The sequence below is a fragment of the Chelonia mydas genome, chromosome 1 (genome assembly GCF_015237465.2).
Source record: "Chelonia mydas isolate rCheMyd1 chromosome 1, rCheMyd1.pri.v2, whole genome shotgun sequence".
Taxonomy (NCBI): domain Eukaryota; kingdom Metazoa; phylum Chordata; order Testudines; family Cheloniidae; genus Chelonia; species Chelonia mydas.
In genome coordinates, this window is record NC_057849.1 from 256,477,046 (window position 1) to 256,500,789 (window position 23,744).

General features: G+C 46.4%; 1 protein-coding gene across 1 annotated transcript in view; it reads left to right on the plus strand.

Moving 5' to 3' along the window:
* The window catches only part of CACNA1I (calcium voltage-gated channel subunit alpha1 I), a 124,953-nt gene extending 101,904 nt beyond the window's left edge, over positions 1–23,049 (plus strand). Inside the window, exons 27-35 of the mRNA XM_043543708.1 lie at positions 26–96; positions 3,778–3,856; positions 4,770–4,891; positions 6,128–6,457; positions 7,626–7,772; positions 14,857–14,973; positions 15,731–15,896; positions 17,030–17,226; positions 19,290–23,049. Of these exons, the coding sequence (XP_043399643.1) occupies positions 26–96; positions 3,778–3,856; positions 4,770–4,891; positions 6,128–6,457; positions 7,626–7,772; positions 14,857–14,973; positions 15,731–15,896; positions 17,030–17,226; positions 19,290–19,997 (1,937 nt within the window). The 3' untranslated portion in view covers positions 19,998–23,049. The remainder of the gene's footprint in view (positions 1–25; positions 97–3,777; positions 3,857–4,769; positions 4,892–6,127; positions 6,458–7,625; positions 7,773–14,856; positions 14,974–15,730; positions 15,897–17,029; positions 17,227–19,289) is intronic.
* Positions 23,050–23,744: the final 695 nt, after the last annotated feature.

Genomic DNA, 23,744 nt, shown 5'->3' on the forward strand with positions numbered 1-23,744 from the left:
ACTTTTGTTTTGGTTCTGGTACCAGTGCTGAAGCTACTGAAGATGGCGACAGGGATGCGGGCGTTACTGGACACAGTTGTGCAAGCTCTGCCACAGGTAAAAGAAACCAGCTACTAGAAAGATGCCCCTTTTGTGCACCAGTCTTTCCATTAGTTCATTTCCCTGAGCATGCCTAGAATCAGAGAGACGGTGTCTGCTGAGGTCTTTAAGATAGTGGCACGATGTGCCAGAGGGTCGTGCTCATGTCGATATGTCAACCACATGGTTACATTCATTTCTTTCTGGCCTTGTCTGCTCACGACTTTATCCCCCCATGGTGTTACTGAATAAAGCAATGCTCCATTCCTGCATGAGAGCTGCTTTATTTTGGCTGCCCCTTCCCCCTTACTGCTGTCACTTTCCTCACACTCGTTTGCCATGAGGATGGAGAGCAAACCATGACCATTTTAGGGAGAAAGCTGATGTTCAAGTATCTCTTCTGTGTCCCTCTCATTCTTTCCCACTTGTTTTCCCTTTCCACTGTCCTCTTCCGTGCTGTGCTTGTTTCATTTCTGCCACCGCCTGCCTGCTTGCTTGCTTTCCATTTGCCCTCTTCTCCTCCTTGGTCTGCAAGTGATTTTGAACCTCTCACCCCACGAGAAGCAGTGACATTACCTGTGGTGGCTTGTACAACATGCAGCTAAATGCCTCCTGAAAGGCAGCTAGACAGAAGGATTTCACGAGCTGTGAGTGGCAGCTATTTTGGAATGAGTTATTCATGCACCACCTCATGCAGGCATCAGACCCGCTGAGAGAAGCCCCTGTGATGGATGAGCAGCCAGAGAAACAGTTCTCTTCTCTTTTGGATCCTCCAGGGAGACATGTTAAGAAAGGAATAATGGCACCAAGTAGCTCTATTGATCATAGATCAGATCATTCCTCTGGCAGGCCCAGAGCAGACAGTAATCTTATCGGATATCGAAATGCACAGGCGTTTGTCAGCTGACTTATTAGGTAACACACCAGTGTTCGTGAATGAGGCCGGGCTGAAAATCAATCTGGGGACAGCACGAGCAGTTACACAAGGAACTTAATTCTGATATTTCTGTCACTAAACCATGTCCATCTGAATTAAAGGGAATCACCTGGCACAAGAATGAGATGAAAACACAGTTTCCAGTCTTCACTGAATTCTGGGCTTCATCTGACTTTCCTCTATTTATTGAGATTCTTTATTTATCACAGTAGCAGTGAGGGGCCCCAACTGAGACCAGGGCCCTATTGTGCTTGATGCTTTTATAGAATCATAGAGATGTAGGGCTGGAAGGAACTTTGAGAGGTCATCCTGTCCAGTCCCTTGTGCTGAGGCAGGACCAAGGAAACGTAGAGCAACCCTGACATGTGTTTGTCTAAACTGTTCTTAAAACCTTCCAATGACGGGGATTCTGCAACCTTCCTTGGTAACCTCTTCCAGTTCTTAACTACCCTGGTAGTTAGAAAGTTTTTCCTAATATATAATTTAAAACTCCCTGCTGCAGATTAAGCTGATTACTAGTCCTACCTTCAGTGGACATGGAGAACGAGTGATCACCGTCCTCTTTATAGCAGCCCTTAACATATATGAAGACTGTTATCAGGTCCCTCCCCTCTGTCTTCTTTTCTCAAGACTAAACATGCCCAGTTTTTTTAACCTTTCCTCATGGGTCAGATTTTCTAAACCTTTTATCATTTTTGTATAATATGCAGAGTAAGAGACAATCCCTGCCTCAAAGAGTTTACAGTCTAAATAAACAAAGTCAGTGCTATTTTCTCCATTTTACAGATAGGGAAACTGAGCCACAGAGCTGCAGTAAGTTGCTTGGGGTCACCTAGGGATTCTGGGGCAGAGCTGAGAATTGAACCCAGATCTTCTGAATCCCAAGGCAGCACCTTGGTTACAAGGTCACCATTCTTCCATGCTTAATAAATCCTGGGTTTTTCACATTATTTCACCAAAGAACTTCACTGCTAAGCAAGAGTTCTTAATATCTGCCCCTGCACACACACAAACACCTATTAAAAGAAGGTCCCCCCTTGCAAAGAGTACTGGGTCAAGGAATTTCCAGTAGGAATTTCCGGCACTGAAGGAGTGTGTAGTCAGGACCTTCCTATCTGATGGTCCTTGGTTCTGTAATAGGGAAAGGTTGACTTCATTTAATAAAGTTACATTATGGAGGCATCAAAAATGACTCCACAGTCAAGATTGTGTTAAAATGTGCTCTTAAGGCACTACTAAAACCCCTCTGTTTCACATTTAAATGATTGAATTTAGTCTCCATATTTTCTTTTATACACTAACTCTTCAGGGGACAATTGAATTTTCCATAATACTATTTTTCTCCAAGCTTTATTAACATTGGCAGAATAAGTGTTTTAAAACAGTCTCTCCTTTCCCTGGCACTCTGTTCTCCTCTCGACCTTTCTCTTTATATTACTAGAGCAGAGAGTCATCAATGGTTTTGACTTGCTAATGGCATGGAAGGCTTCTCTGGCTGCCCTGTTTGAATCCCATGTCTGTCTTTGTTACTCTGCAACCATTCTGAAAAGTGAATAAAGATGTCATTTAAAAAAAAATCCCTTTTGGAAATTTATCCCTGAGCGTCTCAGCTTTTTTCAGCTCCCTGTGGCTAGAACCCTCCCCTCCCCACAGTCAGTGTGTACGCACAAGTGCACACACACATGTGCTGACATCTCACACCAAGGCTGCTTTCCAAATGTTTAAATGTAACCAGATCAGAGTTACTCCCCTCCTTCATCAGCACCTCACCTAGCTCAGCCCACAGAGCTACCAGCTGGTGTCACTACTTCCCTTTTCTGCTGCCGCCCAGTCTGCCTTCTGGACACACTGGCCTGTTCCTCACACTCCTCACTACAGACAATGGAGCCAGGAATTGGAGAGGCAAGCAGAGATATTGGGGAGGGACAACAGGGGAGTGCTTTCCCCTGTTACTGCTGGCACAGCTTCCATGGTGCACCAGACAGCAGCCCCATGGGAAACCCTGCAAGTGCAATAGCTGGGGGCATAGAAACTGGGCTCTCTCCCACAGGCTACCTGCTCCTTCCATTCCAAGCTCCTCATACACACGCCTAGTTCCCTACTTGAGTCCCTGCAGTCTCTCTCCTCCCTTGTTCCCCTCCCACCACACACGTCAGGAGGGCCTGGTTCATTCCTTCTGCCCCCTGCCGCATGCCCACTCCCACGGTGCTCGCTGATAGACCTGCTCTCACCCTCTTCTGCCCCCACATTTGACTAGCACCTTGACTCCCACAACGCACCAGGCAGCAGCACTGAGGGGGAGCTGGGCAGCTGGGGAGGGGGGCTCTTCGGGGTAAAATTTTACTCTCGGCGCATACTTTGTCCTGTGCAAGAGGCTTCACCACTCCATATGTGCCTAAATGTGATTATCTTCATCTCTCTGGGCTTGGAGTCTGAGGGGTGGGATTGTGAGGAACTGGACGACCCGCTATAGGCTACGAATGAAAGGAGCCGTGGCGGCTGTGAGTGGCTTTGAAGGTTAGGATGTTTGAGTAGGAAGGCCTGGGGAGATGAGGTTACTGTGAGCATGACTGGTGGCTTCACTGGCGACTTCCTGGGTTCTGAGTGGTTGCGTGCGTGAAGTTTCTAAAGGTTTCGGAGCGGAAATATTTGGTGGTGTTCTGTTGCTGCTGCTAGAGTGATGATAGCTGGCTTGGCCCGGTGTGATTCAGTCTCGCTGGGCTTGGCTTGGCTTAGCCTGATATGGTTCGGTTTGGTTTCAGGTAGGGAACCTCGGACTGCTCTTCATGCTCCTCTTTTTCATCTACGCTGCTCTAGGAGTGGAACTCTTTGGGAAGCTGGGTAAGTTTTAAGCATGCCGTGCTCTGGGTGAGCCAAGGAATGGGGAAAAAAATGGCAGTTTCCCATATTGCAGCAGGCCCAGCTCTGATTTAATGAAAGGGCTGGGTATTCTGATGACCTTTAACCTCCTCTCTGGGTATTTGCCATGATAGGAATTTCCACCTTTCCAAAAAACCTGTCTCAGAATGAGAGAGTTAGATGGCTTTCTTTCATTCTTAAATCTTTGCTTTCCATGCACTGCCTCAGCAAATCAGCTCCTCTCTGTCCCAGTGCCAGCCAAATGGCTACAGGGAAGACTCAGGGGAAGTTCATGCACTCCTCTGGTCCATGTTGACATGTATCAATGGGCAAAACTTTCAGCCAAGTACATGAAGAGGGGCAGGGAATCTTCTTTCACACCAAGAGGATTAGGCCCTTGATCAAGTGACTACTGCTGGGTGTTGTGGGGGTAGCATTTTACCACTCTTACTAGTATGCCGGGTACGTCTGGCTCACATGCACTTGCTACGCTGCTGGTTGTAGCAGGAAAACCCTCAAAATCCCTTCATTTTAATGGATGGTGCCAGCACAGCAAGCTTGCAGGCTTGGATCGGCAGCCATGGGGTAAAGGAGAACTATGTTTTGGACTACTAAGCATGCTGGGAGACATCCCTGGGAAATGAGTTATGCTGTTTGATATCCTGGGGTTGGGGTAATTATTCTGATACTGCTAGACAATGTCCAACCATTGGTCATTACTGTCATGGACCCAGCCTATGGGACTATAGACTGGAGCCATTAAGTGCAGACTTCTGGATGTGAAGCTAATAATCTCAGAGTGAAATGGTCACAGGGAGGCTTATTCTGAGTCCCTGGCACACTCTGAGAGTTAGGAATCAATCCACTGCACAATTATAAATTCCTTCTTTTGCAGTGTGCAATGACGAGAACCCCTGTGAGGGCATGAGCCGCCATGCCACCTTTGAGAACTTTGGGATGGCCTTCCTCACGCTCTTCCAGGTCTCCACTGGCGACAACTGGAATGGAATCATGAAGGTAACATGGGCCTCAGAGGAGGAAACGTCTCTGTTCTAATGAAGGAGAAATTCTACGCTGGAGTGGGAGGGATCAGCACTGCTTGGAACTGTCGGTGACTCGGACATGGGTGGCCATGTCTAGGGGTTAGAGCAGGCGTCAGACCCAGAGTCAGAGGCTCAGTGCCAGAGCCAAGGGTCACAGCCGGAGTCAGGAGTCAGGGCCCAGGGTCAAAACTGGTTTACCTGGTGTGAGGCTAGGTAGGAGCAGGGCTGGGTCCAAGACAGAAGCTATTGCAGCCAGGGGCAAATACTTAAAGCAGCAGCTGCTGCTGGGTTTAAGAGCCGGTCTGCTGACTCTTCCAGTCAGTCAGACAGTGTAACCTATTAGGCAATCTACTACAGGCCAGCTGCACCCATTAGGGGTCCTGCAGACTGGATCTGGTGCAGGCCCTGTTTTCTGACAGGAACTGTTTTTACAGGAGCTAGATGATGAGGAAATGTAGATGCTGGCTTGCCAGTTCAGACCACTGGCCCATCTAGTCCAGGATTCTACTTCCTGCCAGATTAGATCAGACCATTGGCCCATTTAGTCTTGCAAGCAGCTGGCTGAGAGAAGTGCAAAATCTCTCCTCAAGGAGCAGGACAACAGTGTGGCCATGCTGAGAAGGGAGATTCACCACCATCACCACCCTAGCCCCTTCTCCGAGGCTGAGTGTGGGGGGGTGCATTTGGTATGACACACACCTGGAGCTGCAATGGGAGTGGCTTGTGATTTAGAAACCTCAGGCAGATAAGTTTTCTCCCCCATGTTCAAATCATATTGCTCCAAATTAAATAGCTTACAAGGATTCAAGGAGGGGAATTGGACAATTCTTTGGACATGGGTAGTGTCTTTGGGAGATGAAGGGGGTAAGGCACTTAGTTGCAGTGACTCTTGCTCACACTTGCAGAATTAAAATGTTCACATTTGCGGGTCTGGAAGGAATTTTCTCCCTAGGCTTACGGGGAAGAGGACACCTGTTTCTGGAGCACTGGGCAGAGACTGTCAAATGTGATGGTCTTCCTGTGATTGCCGGGGGCACCGGGCACCGAGGATCCCAGATGCTCAGACAGCACTGGGTATTGGAGAACCTTAGTCCTGCCTGGCATTGGATTCTGTGTTTTTTTACTGAGGGAGCAACCAAATTTAAATTCTTACTCTAGTCCTTCCCTCCCTTTTCCCACCACTTCCTCTCACACTTGCCCTTTCCTCAAGGATACCCTGCGGGACTGCACCCATGATGACCGGAGTTGCCTCAGCAACCTGCAGTTCATCTCGCCACTCTACTTTGTCAGCTTCGTGCTCACAGCCCAGTTCGTTCTCATCAACGTGGTGGTAGCTGTGCTCATGAAACACCTCGACGACAGCAACAAGGAGGCGCAGGAGGATGCAGAAATGGATGCCGAGATTGAGCTTGAGATGGCACACGGGCTCTGCCCCCGCACCTTGGGCTCCCCGAGCTCAGGACAGGGAGGTGGAGGTGGAGGAGGTGGGAGAGTGGACCCTGAAGGACGTCTGTGCATGAGATGTTTCTCTCCAGCACAGGTGGGTAAACCTTTATGCTTACCAGCAAAACTGCAGCAGGCTGGAGTGGGGAGAAGGAGGGCAGTCTAGATGATTTAGGGCTTAGTAATGGGATACACACTGGTGACTGGTTTGCATTCAGGTCTAGCTTGGGTGAACTGGGTTGTGCCGGTGCATTGGTGGTGTTGTGTGGGGCCAGGACTGGAAGAGTAAGGGGTGCAGGGGGTACTGCAGGACAGGTTGGAGGTGCATTGTCAGAACTGTGCAGGAAGCTCAGGATTACAATAGGAGGGGTGCTGCAGGTCAAAATTAAGGTGCATTAGGAGAGTATTTTGTGTGGGAAGCTCAGGATTGGAATAGCAGGAGATGGTGCAGTACAGGAGTGAGATGCATTGGCAGAGCTGGAAGGGAAGCTTACGCAGTGCCTGTCTGCAGTGGCAACTAGTGATGTTAGTCCCTCCATTTCACATGAACACTAAGGCCTGGTCTAACTAAAAAGCTAAGTCAACCCAGCTACATTGCTTAGGGGTGTGAAAAAGTCACACCCCTGAGCAATGTAGCTGTGCCTAACCCCCGGCATAGACAATGCTAGGTCAATGGAAGAATTCTTCCACTGACCAAGCTGCCACCTCTCAGGGAGGTGGGTTACCTACGCCAGTGGGAGAACCCCTCCTGTCAGCATAGGTAATGTCTACACCAGAGGTTTTCAACCTTTTTTCATTTGTGGACCCCTACAAAATTTCAAATGGAAGCACGGACCCCTTTGGAAATCGTAGACATACTCTGCAGATCCCCAGGGGTCTGTGAACCACAGGTTGAAAACCACTGTTCTATGGTAATGACAACCTTTCGTGGACCCCTTAGACGTAGTCTGAGGACCCCCCAGGGGTCCGTGGACTACAGGTCGTAATCCACTGGTCTATGCTGAAGCGCTGCAGTGGCACATCTGTAGTGTTTCAAGTGTAGACAAGCCCTGAGTGCTGTATTCTGTCACCATCACTCACCTTAAGTGACACCTTGCTCCACGACCAGCCTCACTGACTTCAGTAAGGTTGCTCATAGAGTAAAGTGCTACTCCCTCTGAGTAAGGGTGGCAGAATCTGGCCCTCAATTCACACAACACATTAAAGCAAAAAATTCTGGGTTCTTTAAATAATTTCTCCCATCCTCCCCCTTTCTTGTCCCCTAGGAGAACTTATGGCTGGACAGTGTCTCTTTAATTATTAAGGACTCCTTCGACGGGGAGTTAATGATCATCGATAACCTATCGGGCTCCGTCTTCCATCATTACTCCTCGCCGGCCATGTGCGAGAAGTGTAACCATGACAAGCAAGAGGTAACCTGCGTGCGAGGATGGGGAGGGAAGCCCCAAATACACACACACATGCTCATACCCTTGAGGTTTCTCTGAGGAGCGCTCCATAGATTGTTTAGACAGAAGCTTTGACCTTTGTTACTACAGTGAATTTATGATATCGGCCTGTCCTCCTAAGCAATGTACTGGTGGAAAGCAGGTGGAAACGTATGTACTGGTGGAAAGCAGGAAGGAAAGGCAGTTGTACCAGGAAGGATGACAGGAGAGAGTGAACTAGAGGTGGAGATATCGTTGCGGAGGTACAGTAGACTCTCCAGTTGGCATTCCGTTTTTCACTTAAAGAAGAGATTTTCAAGTAAATCTGTTAATTAGTTTGAGTTAAAATTAGGGCTGTTGATTAATCACAGTTAACTCACGCAATTAACTAAAAAAAAATAATTGCGATTAAAAAAAAATAATCACGATTAATCGCAGTTTCAATCACACTGTTAAGCAATAGAATACCAAGTGAAATTTATTAAATATTTTTGGATTTTTTTTTACATTTTCAAATATATCGATTTCAATTACAACACAGAATACAAAGTGTACCAGGCTCACTTTATATTATTATTATTACTAACATTTGCACTCTATAAATCACAAATAAAAAAAATAGTATGTTTCAATTCACCTCATACAAGTCCTGTAGTGCAACCTCCTTATTGTGACAGTGCAACTTACAAATGTAAATTTTTTTTGTTACATAACTGCACTCCAAAACAAAACAATGTAAAACTTTAGCACCTACAAGTCCACTCAGTCCTACTTCTCGTTCAGCCAATCACCCAGACAAACAAGTTTGTTTCCATTTACGGGAGATAACACCGCCCACTTCTTATTTACAATGTCACCTGAAAGTGAGAACAGGCATTCGCATGGCACTTTTGTAGCCAGCATTGCAAGGTATTTACTTGCCAGCTATGCTAAACAGTCATATGCCCCTTCATGCTTTGGCCATCGTTCCAGAGGACACGCTTTCATGCTGATGACACTTGTTAAAAAAATGTGTTAATTAAATTTGTGACTGAACTCTTTGGGGGAGAATTGTATGTCTCCTGCTCTGTTTTACTCGTATTCTGCCATATATTTCATGTTATAGCAGGCTTGGATGATGGCCCAGCACATGTTTCTTTTAAGAACACTTTCACTGCAGATTTGACAAAACACAAAGAAGGTACCAATGTGAGATTTCTAAAGATAGCTACAGCACTTGACCCAAGATTTAAGAATCTGAAGTTGCCTTCCAAAATCTGAGAGGGACTAGAGTGCTTTCAGAAGTCTTAAAAGAGCAACCGTCCAATGCAGAAACTACAGAACCCAAACCACCAAAAAAGAAAATCAACATTCTGCTGGTGGCATCTAACTCAGATGATGAAAATTAACATGCGTCGGTCCGCATTGCTTTGGATGGTTATCGAGCAGAACCTGTCATCAGCATGGATGCATGTCCTCTGGAATAGTGGTTGAAGTATGAAGGGACATAGGAATCTTTAGTGTATTTGGCACGTAAATATCTTGTGACGCTAGCTACAACAGTGCCATGTGAACGCCTGTTCTCAGTTTCAGGTGACATTGTAAACAAGAAGCAGGCAGCATTATTTTCTGCAAATGTAAACAAACTTGTTTGTCTGAGCGATTGACTGAACAAGAAGTAGGACAGAGTGGACTTGTAGGCTCTAAAGTTTTACATTGTTTTATTTTTGAATGCAGGGTTTTTTTTAACATAATTCTACATTTGTAAATTCAACTTTCTTGATAGAGATTTCACTACAGTACTTGCAATGGGGGAATTGAAAAATACTATTTCTTTTGTTTTTTACAGTGCTAATCAAAAATAAATATTAACTGAGCACTGTGCACTTTGTATTCTGTGTTGTAATTGAAATAAATATGTATGAAAATGTATAAAACATCCAAAAATTTAAATAAATGGTATTCTATTATTGTTTAACAGCGCGATTAATTGCAATGAATTTTTTTAATTGTGCGATTAATTGTGATTAATTTTTTTAATCACTTGACAGCCCTAGTTAAAATGAATTTAAAATTAGCTCATTAAGGAAGTTTTTGAGTCTCTTTCTTTTGGAGGGGATCCTTCTAGCTAAAAACGGCTTCTTACTAAGGATGGGAGTTTCAAAATCACATCAAGGACTTAGGAGCACAAGTCCCATGGACTTTCCATGAGACTTGTGCTCCTAAATCACTTTTAGGTGCTTTTGAAAATCCTTCCCTAAATCTCTGGAATTTCCATTAAAACTCACTGAAAATATTGAAAGAAATTAGGTTGTAATTAAGTAAAATTTTTAACAATTGTTGTACCTACCTGTCATGGTTGTGGTTAGAGTTGTGTCAATAGCTCAAGTTATTCTTATATATTGTCAATGTGATACCAGTGGTAACGCAACCAATCCTCACCATTCCCTGTGTAGTTAATTTGCATTCTACAGTTTTATTCGTTGAAATTAGTTAGCCTGTCAAGAGTTCTCATTGGTAGATTACTCTGTCCTCTGTACATAAAGAGAGCAATGGATTGGCTCCATGCCCCTGGGTCCAAGGCACCAGGCCTTCTCCTCCCAGCCATAGCCTTCTCAATGAGTCTTCCTCAGAAGCAGCAATAGGCGGATGCTGCTATTCTTCTCCAATTGCCGAGTCTTCAAGTCCTCATCCACAGGGGGCATGTGGTGGTATACCCAAGATTTTGATAAGTGACTAGTAATTTGGGGTGCCTGCATTTTTGGGTGACCAACTCAAGGCCCTTCAAGGGGCCTGATATTTAGAGAGTGAGTGCTAAGCACTTTCTGTTAATCAGGCCCATTTAAGGCATCCCAGGGTGGGCACCCAAAATCACTAGTTGCTTTTGAAAATCTTGGCCATAATCTTCAGCATCAAGCGTGGGGAGGCAGGTGGCAGGAGAATTTTCCCACCCTCTCATGCAGGAAGGTAGGCAGCAAAATCACCATACCACCACCAAGGGGTAGGGTGGCAGAATTTTCACAACCACAAAGGGTACTTGTGGTGACATCTTCCCCCATGGTAACAAAACTTTAGAATCCAAGTCAAGGGAAGGGGAACGTAATAGGGCTAAAGAGAAAGATGATGAATCCTGGACTTTCATAAGCATCATTACTATGTATGTGCTGTATGCAGCTAAATTATGGGTAGGTGACAATCAGCAGTAGCCTTGAGCACTCCCGCTAACCCTACAGACATCCTTTGGGTCCCCAGGATATCCCACGCCTACCTGAGCTCAGCATGTCAGCAAAGCTTCTAAGCTCAGCAGAATTTCTCTGGCCCCACTTGGGTCTTTCTTTGAGTCATCTGCCCCCTATTTCTCAGCTCCCCCAAGTTCCATACCTTGATTCCAACTTCTGGTCCCAGATATTCTTCCCTGCAGACTTTTTGAAGTCTTAAGGATCTACTTTGGACATTAGTAGATTTGACACTGGGTCGATGGTTCCTGCAGACCTGTTAAGGTCTGCAGCAGATTCTGTGGACTTCAGAAGGTCCACAGGTTTGCAAGACTGGGAGAAGAAGCAGGAATGAAGGTTTGGAGCATGGGAAAGCAGGAAAGGCTGGTGAATAGTGGGAAGCTGTTTTCCAGAGGATAGCTGGGAAACCAAGGTCATGCATAGTTTCTCAGCTCCACATAGTTCTTTGAACTCTGGCTCCTCATGGTTCCCAGTGCCCTGCAGTTCTCCTGGTTTTACCTGGTCCCATTTCCTATCAGAACATAGGAGCTTCAGCAGGTTTCCTCCTGTCTGCCTGTCTTGTTCCCTGTGTATGTCATAACCGTGTCAAACTGTTAAAAAAACACAGGGGCTCTCTAGACAAAACCTTTGTTAAGGTGGAGTTAAGGTTGAGAAGACATACAGGAAGACGCAAGAGAGCACAAAACAAAATTTGGATTAAAAAACCAACAAGAAAAGTATTTTGAAATATTAAAGGAAAGAAAACAGCAATTTCATAAAAAAATGCACAGGCAAGCACAGTTAGCCAGAATGATAACCACAATCTATAATAATTTATTTTTAAAAGATAAAAAAATTACATTAAAAGAAAAATAGGGATCAAAAAACTTGTGCTAAAAATGGGGAAAGTGAAAACAACTGTGAAAGAATTGATTTATAATTTTAAAAAAGTTCCAATAACCACTTTAGAATTATAAATTATCTTCCAAAGTTGCTATTTTTGATTCATATAAATACATACTGGAATTTAAAGGAAATTATTGATCGACTCATGCAGGAACAATTTAGCATTAAAATTTAGAAATTTTTGTTTTCTAAATCACATTAAAGTAAGATTAAAGATCAACGTTTTAACCAGATATATGCATCATGATTTTTTATCCATAATTACATAGTATAAAACTTTTGTGAAAAACAACAAGGAAATTCCACCAGAAGAACACTATGCTGTGTAACCCTGAAGGCTGTCCAGATACAACCACCACTACCTCTAACATTAAAAATCTAGGATGTACACAGACATTTCAAACACACTGTAGAGTAATCAATCAAAATTTATGTAGACAGAGCACATTCTTCATCTGGCCCTATTCAACATGTGTGTGCTTCATGACAATTATAAGGAAGCACCATGCCAAAACAGGTTGAAACCTGCCCCATGACAACACTTGCCTACAGCCTTCAGTTCTTTGTTCCCTTCTTATCTAGAGCTTGATCCAGCATTGTGCTAAATGCTCCAGCTCAATCCAGCCAAAACACTACACATGCTTAAAGTTCTTAAGTATGTGCTAAGTGTTCTGCTCTGTCAAGCGAAAGCCCACTGTCATCATTTCATGTTTACTTCGTCAACTTTAGTCAGGAGAGTTCTAAGTAATCTGTAGTCTATAGAAGTTGTAATATTAAAATATAAGAAGACCCTTCCTCACCACGAAGCTGGTCTCTTTTCATGTCATTTCTATCATTTCATTTTCTGTCTTTATGAGGTTTGTGTACATACTAGCAATGTGTATTGGTGGTCCATGGAGTGTTTAATCTGCAGCCCAGGGTTTGTCAATGAAAAATGGTGAACAATGGCTTTGAGCCTACTTATTGTCTATTTATGATTTTGTTAAGTATGTCTTTCTGTGTAGACTGCAAAGTGGACAGACTTGCAGAATAACAGTTCAACAAAGAGTAAAGTAGTCTAGTGTTTGTGGTCACTGATGATTTTAAACGCTTTGTTATGGTTGAAGGAGGTTGTCTCAGATTTTTTTCCTATTTCATGCCTGCATGCCTATAGGGACAGAGTTAAGGTTGTTTTGGTGGAATGTTTGCTTATACATCATGGATGAGCACACATGTCGAATGGGGCCGGATTCAGATTGTGCTTTCTAGACCTTAAATTGTTGTTGACTGGTTGCTGAGTAGCATGTTTGACGCAATGCAGTTGTGGGTTTCCGAGTTTGTTACCACTCTGAGTTGGTGGCTTTTGTATTTGAGCAATCTGAACAGTTATACCACATGGAGTTCTTGTGTTGGAACAACCTAATGGCTATGGATGTCAGGTCTCTTCAAAAATCTAGCTCAGGTTTTTTCTTTTGTTTATTCCAAGTGAATTATCACTCTGAAGGAGTCCTCTTCCAATCACTGACACTGGCACAGACTGCTAAACTTCCAGCCTGAAGGAGCCGTATCACCATCATCTTATTCTTATTCACATAGCGCCACTGGTGCACATGGTCTGTTCAAACACACAAGAGGACAAGATCTTGGTCCTGAGGAGCATGCAGCCCCAAAAAAGACAGTTACAACACCAATAAAGGATCAGGTGCCGCAGTAGGAGCTATCTCTGCTCTAGAGACCAGTGAGGGAAGCCTGAGTGAGGGAAGTATGTTTGAAGAAGGAGAGGGAGGCTGCTAGGAAGAAGGAGACGCTTTCCAAGTGTAGAGGAGAGATGCAAATGGGAGGAGGCAAAGGAAGAACTAAGGAGAGAGGGTTGAGGAGGGGAGGGTGTAAAATGGGATGGGGATGAAATGAACAGAGATGTAGGCAGGAGTAGAGCTGTGTAGAGTCTGAAAGCTGAGAATGATGGGCTTTGTTACACCTGATGAAGAAAGAGGAAGCCAATGAAGGGAATGGAGGACGGGGTGCCATAGATAAAGCAACAGGGAGGAGAAGATGATGTTAGTTGAGGTGTTGGATAGATTAAAGGTGAGAGAGGGAAGAAGCAGAAGGCCAGAAGGGAATAGGTTATAGTAGTTAAGGTGAAAGATAGTCAAAAGCATGACACTGGCATGGACTGAAGGGGGCATGACTATCCCTGGCATGAAAGAGCCTTCACACTATTTAACTAGAGCAATCTTCGTTAGCCCCAGACTGAGGGGGCCTTCTCCTCTCCAGCGTCAGAGCACACTCTGTTGTCGCCAGACTAAGGGCTTGTGTACACAACATTTAGTTTGCAGCAAGGTGGGGTGTGAATCAACCCCGCACTAGCCTGATGTGGGCTGGCTGTCTGCATGGACCCTGCTGAAGGTCAGAGAGGACTAGATTAGAGCACATTAATGAACTGTTAATGCACGACAGCAGGTCCACAGGGACAGTTTGTCTGCCAAAGGCTAGTGCAGGGTAGATTCACACCTCAGCTTGACACGAACTAATTGTTGGTATAAACAAACCTTATAGGACTCTTCCCCAACTCTCTGTCTCTGGGGCAGACTATTATCCCCAAACTAAGGAAGTCCTCTCCTGGCACTGGCTCAGGGAGCCGTATGCTTGAGGAGTGCCAAGACCCTGACCCTGGGACAGCCTCTGGATTCGTCTCTCCATCTCTGACACCAGGGGAGTTTTGATTAGGGAACCCATCATCTGGACTGGTCCGTGGCAGCTCCCAGATTTCATTTCCATGCTTTACTAGAAGTGGGTCGTCTCACCAGGCCTAGCTCTAGGTTAGGAAATACATAGTATAAATAAAGGAATGTTTTTATAAGTCAATCTCATGTGTCTGGGCTCTCTCCCTGCACCCATCCAAAAACAGCAGGAGTGGTTGAGAAACAGCAGGAGTGGTTGAGAAACAGATTCAGGCCATATCCTGTGACCATTTCTTTTTCCTCCTGTAGGTTCAGCTGGCTGAAATGGAAGGCTTATCCCTCAACTCAGACAAGTCTTCTTCCATCCTGCTAGGGGATGATTTAGACAATCGCAGCATCTGTCAGTTGAGTCCTAAGGAGACCAAGGTAGGAACATCCTAGGTATTTGGGATATATGCGTACACAGTGGGAAGAGTGCGCATCCTCCCAGGTCCTGAATGACACGTCCTTCCTTGAAAGAGCCACCATTCCTCCTAGCAGTGCTTTGGCAAGAACCCGTTCCTCACTCAGGGCATGGGAGTGAATCCCGTGAGGGTCTGGCTTTTCCCAGTGGAGGAGGTTACAAGGGGTGAGTGTTTCCTCTCCTCTTCACTTCTCCATGGTGTCTGAGACAGGGTCCGTCACAGAACTTATGTGTACACAGCACAAACCATGGGAGAGGGCTGCATCTTGGAACAGGACCACAATATCCGTTGGCCATTAGCACCTGCTGATCGGGTACATGTTCCTCTTAATGTGCCGCACTCTGTACCTCTGTCCCAGCACAGCCTGGAGTGCCATGTATTCCCCTGCTGATCACACTTCACTCTCATGAAGAATGTGAGTGCCAGGCACTTAGCAGCAATTCCTCCCCTAGAAACTTATCACTCAGACAGATCTGATGACAACACGGAGGGGGGTGCAAACTACAGCTCCTTTCACCACGATCAATGGCTTGCTTTGACTGGAAATATATTTAGGGGGATGGGGCTGTAACTCTTTGGAATGTCCATTTGCTAACATGAATGTGCACTGTTCAGGTATCTTCAGAATCCACCCCATCTCCAGAGCTTGCTCAGGCAGCTTCACCCCATCCATGTGATTTTTAATTTCATAAAGGATATCTCTTTAATTTTTTCAACAGAATGGCCAGAACAGCCCTGACTCCATGGGCATGGGAGATTTGGGGGAATGTTTCTTCCCATTAACAACTACAGGTGCTTCTCCAACTCCAGAAGGTTACTTGTGTGAAATGGAGAAAATCCCTTTCAACCCTGTCCAGTCCTGGCTGAAGCATGAGAGTAATCAAGGTAAAGAAAGTCCCCTCCATTCTCCTGGACAGTGTGGTTATTTGATGCTAGCTCTGCTGACAGTGCAGACTGTTCAGTTAGTCTGACCTGGCTCTGCTTTATTCTGGTCAGGAATACAGTTGATATGATACGGGATTTCACTAAAGAAGAATTCACTCTCAGTTTGCCAATCTCAGTGTAGTGCAGGGCTTAATTTGTAATGAAAGAGGTGCCGGGGCTCAAGCAATTGTTTTACATTCATAACTGGTGCGGCAAGCTCAGAGGTGCTGGGGCTATGAATTCCCAAACCTAGAGGTGCTGGGGTTCAGTCCTGGCAAGCCCTGGCACAAATTAAGCACTAGTGTGGTGCTTGCTTGGTTTCCCTGGCACCTTCTATCGTGACTATTGTCTTTCCTCGGAGTTGCCCTAGACAGACAGATGTTCACAATCTTAAAGGACATGATTCACCTGTACACTAAGGTCCCTTTGGACAGCTGGAGCAGGGTGCAAATGAGAATGAGCCCAAAGACTTCAAAATCAGTGTCACGTCAGCTAGCAATCAGGTGGATGAACCGTGCTAACTCTGTAGTGTAGACAGTGCCACCATCTCCTGAGGCCATGTTCCTTAGCTCTAGGGTCCGTACAGTACCTTCATCTGCCTTGGAAACAAGAGTCCTAATTCCACTCCTGAGCACATGCCTCTGGCCTTATGGGGTCAGTGAGCTCCCCAGTCACCTTTTTGTGTATTTCCCTTTTCTACTACTCCGCAGGAGCCCAGCTGTAAGTCCATGGACTTCAGTGGTGTTGCATGTGGGTTAAATTTGGCTTATCATGTCTCCGCCTTTTTCTCCAAGGACATTTATGGGAGGGGCATATTGCTCTCCATTTCCTTGTTGGGCTATTGATCCAAGCTCTGATAGTGCTTCTGAGTCTGTTACTAACTCTGGTAATTATGTGGAAAGCAGGATCAATGGAATGTGTGAACACCCAGCACTCCGGATCCATGCCTGGGAGTAGGTGTCACTAAACACCTTCAGTTTAGAGGGCTTACAGGACCCTTACCTTGGTAGAAACAGAGACTCCAAAGTGGATCAATGGACTCTTGAGGTCTTATTTTTCTGTTTTCATTCCACCTCCTTCCCCCACTCTGCCAGTTCCCCCCAGACCCTTTTCTCCAGGTGCGTCCAGGCCACTGTTACCTGTACCAGCAGAGTTTTTCCATCCAGCCATCTCTGCCACCCAGACTGGGCAGGAGAAGGTTTCCTGTCCAGGCAGCCTTCCTAAAATCTCTCTGCAGGGTTCATGGGCATCACTGCGATCCCCAAGTGTGAACTGCTCACTACTCCACCAGGTAAGGGCCCTGCTTCCCATCCATCCATGATAGGGGCCCCTCATGTGTACCCAAGCAAAGAGGGAGCTAAGAGGAGGAGAGAGAGAAGGGCCTAGAGCAGACATGCCAAACCCGCAAAAAAAACCCACAGAAATTGGGCTTGTTTTTGGCTTAATTGGCTTGTGAGTTGCTTGTTGGCTAGTTTTTGGCTTGTAGCTTTTTGCTTGTTTGGCTTGTAGCTTGTTGCTTCGTTTTTTTGATAGGCTCCCAGCAAGCAGGGGCAAGGATGGGGCTAGCAGGGGCAAGGGGGGAGAGAGTCGGGGTGCACAGTAGGCCCACCATAGTCCCAGGCTGCACGCCGGGGGATTTTGTCACATAGAGTGTTGGGGTTCTTAGGGATTGGCTTGTTTTGGCCTTGTTTTGAAATGCAATTAGCTTGATTCTTGGCTAATTGTGAAAGTCGGGGTGCTTATTTACCACGTGAAAGTTGGCAACTGTGGCCTAGAGTGCACTGGATCTCGGGGCTCAAAGGGCTAGATCACTACTGGGAACAGAGAGTACACTAGGTTGAAGATTTATTCATAGTGAGTACTAGGGAAGAAGAAGCTGGGCGGAACAGTAGGTAAGGCACTGTCCCTGTGCCTCCAGAAAACATGCACTGGCCTGGTTTGGGTCGCAAGTTAGCTTGACAGCTTCAGTCTAGATCCAAGTAGGCATGAGTTCACAGTGGCTCCTCAGCCATACCTCCCAGGCTCCTGCTGCTTGGATGGCCAGTATAAAGAGGTAGCGGCGGACACCCCTGTTTCTAGGTTTGGTGCTGATTCTGCTCATGGCAGCAGAACGCTTTCCACTGAAGGACTTGGTCTGGTGACGGAGAGGGCATTTGCCCTTGGGTTCAACACATGTAAAAATAGTCTCAGCAGGAGTTAAAGAAGGTGTGTAGGAAGCCAGATGTTCTTCACAGGGCCCAAGCAACAGGGGCAATGAAGTCCGAATAGAACTGGAATGGACCTTTCTTCATGCCCACACACACGGTGCTTGTTAGGTCTGTATCCCATCCAGATGGACTGTGTGTCCCTGGCCTTGTCTGTGTTCATATCCCATCTGGCCCCTATCTCCCAAGTAGATATTGCTGTTTGTCACTTAGGAGACTGGGGAGAACAGAGTAGAGGAGGGGAAATAAAATGTATTTCAGAAACACAGGTGGTGGAAAGGAGAAGCCAGGGGACTTCCCTGCTGTGCTTATGCTAAGGTGTCTCCTGAATGGCTCATGTTCCGGGCTGCAGGAGAGTGAAGTTGAAGAAGGGTTGGGCCATTCCAGAGGAAGAGAAAATCAGACACCTTCTAATTCACCTATGATAAACCCTGAGGTCTCCAGAGCTCTTTGTTATAAACAACTAAAATGTGAAATAACAAAGGAGACCAACGAAACAGAGAAATTAAGGCTGTTTTCCCCTCCCTTGGGGCTCTCCCCTATCTCCACATCACCTTATTGAACAATTCTGATCCAACATTTTTTCATCAGAATTTGCCAGTTCATCAAAACCAAAATGTTCTGCGGAGATGGTTGATTTTGTTGCAGTCCCGACAGATTCCTGCCTTGTGTCCAGTCAGCACACCCACGCAGCTCCTCAGCAGGGCAGGCTGACAGGGAGCTGTGAGCCCTTGCTCCTCAGCAGTGTGGGTTTGCCGGGCATATGCCCCTGGGGCAACCTTCCAGGTGGACTGCCCCAGAGCCTGGCTCCACGGCCTTTGGCAGAGAATTTCAGAATATTTGGGTTGCATTTCGAATCCGAGTGAAACCAAATTTTGAAATACCGACATCCGTCATGAAATAGAATTACCTTTCTCTGCCCTGCTCCGATTGTGACCTTACCACCTGATGGTGACAATGGAACAGATGGGCCCACAGCTCAAAGGCACCCGTAGAGGCTGAATACAGGGTCAGAGATGTTCAGGCCATCTAACTGGTGCTTTATCGGAGCCCTTCCAAGTGGACTGTAACTCTTGCCACATTTCCTGTTGCCCCAGATGCTAGGAACTGAGACTGAAAGCTTTCCCTTTGTTGCATATTGTTCTCTCAGGCCACGGAGAGCGACACCTCCCTCGATGACAGCAGGAGCAGTAGCTCAGAAGGCAGCTTGCAGACCACCCTGGAGGACAGCTTGAACCTTAGCGACTCACCCCAGTGCACCCTGGACCTCCCGATGGCACTGTGCCCGATGCCAACGGCTGCCAGCCAAAGAACCATGGCAGCTCCACTTTCCCCTGCCTCCCGGAGGCGGAACCTGCGGGGCCGCGGGATATTCAGCCTGCAGAGCATCAGGCGGCATCAGCGGAGCCACAGCAGCGGAGGGAGCACGAGCCCTGGGTGCACTCATCATGACTCCATGGACCCTTCTGACGAGGAGGGCGCGGGGAGCAGCCTGAGGGGTGGCAACAACAGCGAGCAGTCAGAGACCCTCAGCAGCCTCTCCCTGACGTCCCTTTTCTCCCCACCCCCACCGCCCCCAGGCCGGGCGATTGTGAAGAAGTGCAACAGCACAAGCAGCCTCACCGCCAACCCCTCTTCCCAAGGGCCCACCACCAACGAGGCCAAGCCGTTCTACTCGGTTGACCCCCGGGGGTTCCTCTCCATGCCCTCCTGGGTGACGGACTTCTGCAAGGACACCCCCTCACCGGGTGATGGTGAGGGGTCGGACAGCCCCGATAAACTGGGGGTGGCAGACCGCAGCTCCCCACTCCCTTCTGAGCTGGAGCTGGGCAATGGAGTCAGCAAGAGGAACAGATGAGGGTTAGGGAGGGGAGTGAGCAGCGTGGGCAAGGGCGCGCCTTGTGCTACCATTTCCCAGCAGCAATTCCAAAGGACTGTGGGAAAAAGAAACACGTAAACACAAGCTATATATATATAAATATGTATTTAGTAAATACTCTGGTACTGTACCTCCGAGGTGTGAGAGAGCGAAAGCAATATGGCAACATTCCCGCCCACGCGCTGGACAGGGAGCCCCACCGCAGAGACCACAGGGATGAGGAGGGCACCGGCGGGCTTGGAGGGACTGGGCCCACCAGCCGAACACCTGCCCGGGTGGCAGCCATTTAGTTATATACATATACATAGAGAGAGAGATTGATTTATTTATTTTTTTTACTGAGCGATTATGACTTCCAGAAAGTGCTAAGCAGGGGAAAGGATGGGGGGACGTGGGGACGTTCATTCTGAACAGGGAGGGGGAAAGGAGATGAGAACCCAAGGAGGGTTTGGTTGTTTTTGAGAATTTCATTCATCATTCATACTTCCATTTTGAAAATGAATGATCCTGGGCTGGCTCCTCAGCCAGTGTAAATCGGCAGAGCTCCGTGGAGATCCGCGGCTGGAGTAAATCAGTATAGCTTTGGTTTCAGTGGAGAAATGCAAGTTGACCCCAACTGAAGATCAGGCCCAGACAGCAGGAAAACCCAAACAGAGGGGGAGCATTGGAAGTGATTTGAGGTTACTTTGATGAGTGTGTGTGAACGCAGCAGGAATGCTCCGGGAAGGGAGGAGATGGAGGCAACATGGCAACTGCTGAATGTGTTCATTTAATGGTGTGATTTGTTTTATTTTATTTTATTTATTTATTTACTTATTTTGATTTTGCCTTTTTATTTTATTCCAAAAAAAGAAAGAAAGAAAGCTGCTAAGAGAAGAAACTCAGATGTTCAGGGTCTGTTTCCCCACACTTTAGGTTTTTGTAATGGTGACAATTTTTATTTTAGAAGCCCAAAGGCGCAAAAACTGTCTATAGAGAATCAGATCTGTTATTTTTTATATATCTATATCCATGTATACATGACAAGAAAAAGAAACTAGAATTAAAAAAAAAAGGCAATACAAAATGAGCCTCAGTCAGATATTAAGTGCAGTCGGTCCCCAGGCTCAGAGCTGGGGTTTGTGAACCAAACTCTCTTCCCAGTTCCACTGATGTGAATCCACAGTAATGCCACTGAAGTCAATGAGCCTCATTCTCCTCTCACACCGGTGTGACTCTGTTGACATCAGCAGAGTTATCCCTGATTTAAGCATGATCAGAATCCAGCCCAATCGCAGTTGAGGGTGTGGAGGACTTCACAAGATCAGGCTCTGAGGGCAGAATTTGTGCGTGTGTGTGTGTGTCTGCAATATCATGTCTATTTGACTCCCTAGTGACAGTTTTGTGTGTGTGTTTCTCACCTTGTCTGTGTTTTGCAAAGGAGTGTGCACTCGTTATGAGGGAGGCTGGTTGCATGGCTGGTTGCTGATTGGTGTCCATTGATTGTGTGGTATGAAGGCAGATTGGCCCCTGGTTCCAGAGGATCTGCTTCAGGATCAAGCTGAAAACAGGAGAATCTGATTCTCTTCCATAACTACCGCAGCAAGCCCACTGAGACTGTACCTCTGTTTGAGGCCGGCTGTGTGGTCAAGGTTTGCTTCACCATTTACCCTCTCTACCTGTGAGAGTCCATTTTTAAGAACTCACCTGTTTCGTATCCTTTCCAGATTTATGGGTGGATAGGACAGAGGACAAAAAAATGGCCTGAAGAGCTTGAAAAAAGTGGGATGCAATCCACAGGCTCACAGGGCTCTGACATGGGTATTTCTGAGAGCAAGAAAGAATGAGAGAAGGGATGAGGCAAAGAGATGGAAAGGAGCAGGGGGACAGAGAGAGGGAGCTTCAGAGGACATTGCTTCGTCATATTCAGAGGAAAGAATGAATTTCCCACATTGATTCCTGCAGCAAACCCCTCTTGGAGGAACCTTCCCCGCTGGAATCAGAAGCACTGTGCTGCTTGGTACTATACAGATTTGTTCATCTGGTTTTTGAGCAGCTGCTTCACCCGATAAACTGGGGCTGTGAACACCAAACGTGTCAAGTGGAACAAAACAAAACAAAAAAAAGGATAAATTAACTTATGTATTTTATTTATTTGTTGAGAGTAATCTATGCTTTGTGGAGAGTGCACAACTCTGACTGCAGGCATGCCGGGGAGGACAGGAAAGCCAGAGTCCCCACCCTGGCAGGAAGGCTGCTGGTCCAGATTAATTAAAGCAATAACAAGGGTTTTAAATGTTTTTTGCAGTGGTTGTTCCTTGGGTGGGTTCTTCCTGCACATTCAATCACTGGAGCAGAAGGAAAAAGAACCAGTATGGCTCTGTATTACCTGGGAAGGAAAATGGTCAAACCATAGTAGACAAAAGACTGAAATTGACTACTCTAGGTCCAATATTAGATCCAGGCATATTTTGAAATTGGAGACCTGGCTTTACACAACACAGACAGCCTACGCACAGTGTGTCTTCAGTTATTTCAATTGTGGCCTTAGAGGGAATGAGACAAGGAGCTGGGAATCTGAGCTGCCCTGGGAGCAGGATAGAGGGATAAGTATCTTGTCTGACCTAGGAATGGGAGAGGAAGCTGGGATGGGAGTGGTGCCAAATCTCCAATATATGGTCACGTCTGAAACAGGTTCTCCTATTGCCGTGTTAATGTCTGTTTATCAACATGCTTGGAAGACAAGTCATGTTCCTGGTAAAGCTCAGCTATGCGATACCATCCCCATGCAGGCCCCAAGAGCAGGGGTGTCATTCTTTGATGTGGGGCTCCATTCCATGGGCCAGTGCTACTCCCGGTTCACAGGCGGTACAAGGACTCATGACTGTAGAGATCCTAGGCCTTGCTACCTGTTAAGTGGCAGGTAATATTGATTTATAGTACAGCAGAGATCTACACTTTTTAAAACCAATCCCAGCTGCCTGGCACCACAATGTCCCATGCAAGGTTGGTGATAAAAAACAACGTTGGGAGGATGCTTGCTTGTGATGGTCAAGTGACCAAGAGGTGGTGTCAGTGTGAAATGTGTCCTTGTGCTGTCCCCTCTGGAACAGAGAAGGCCATTGTGCGCTTGAGACGCTGCCACTTTCAGCAGGAGGTCAGGCTGGGAAATCTGATGTCTTTTTCCGTATGCAAACAATATATTTCTGCAGCCAGCATTTAATGGTGGTGCTTCATCTATATTTTTGTATGCACACCTGCCTCCACTTCTAGGCCACCTTTTTATATCGTTAAAAGGTATAGGTTTGACATCTGAGTTGGGACCTTTCAGAGTACTCCATTTGCACACAGTCTAACCATGCCTGAGAAGTGGCAGATAGGGGTACTGCTTGCATTCTCACTGGCTTGCTTTTGAGGGGATCACCTGGATACCCCATGAACCTAGTTAGTGTAAGGACCACAGGTAGATAAGATTAGATTGGGCTTGTATCACACAAAGGAGAGTGGGGAGAACAGCTGTTCTCCCGAAGCTCCTACCATTCCTTCCTCTGCCTCATAAGTATCCCCTGACTTGCTGAGACAAGCATATTCCAAGATTTGCCTAGTTCTGTCATGGTTAGGGTTCGATTCCTCCTGATGAGCCTGTTTAGGAACTACTGGGAGGTTGGAAAAAACAACCACTCAGTGAAACAGAAAGACATCCGCTCTCAGAATTCTTCCTAAGGCTAAGGGCCAGTTCTGCAGGAG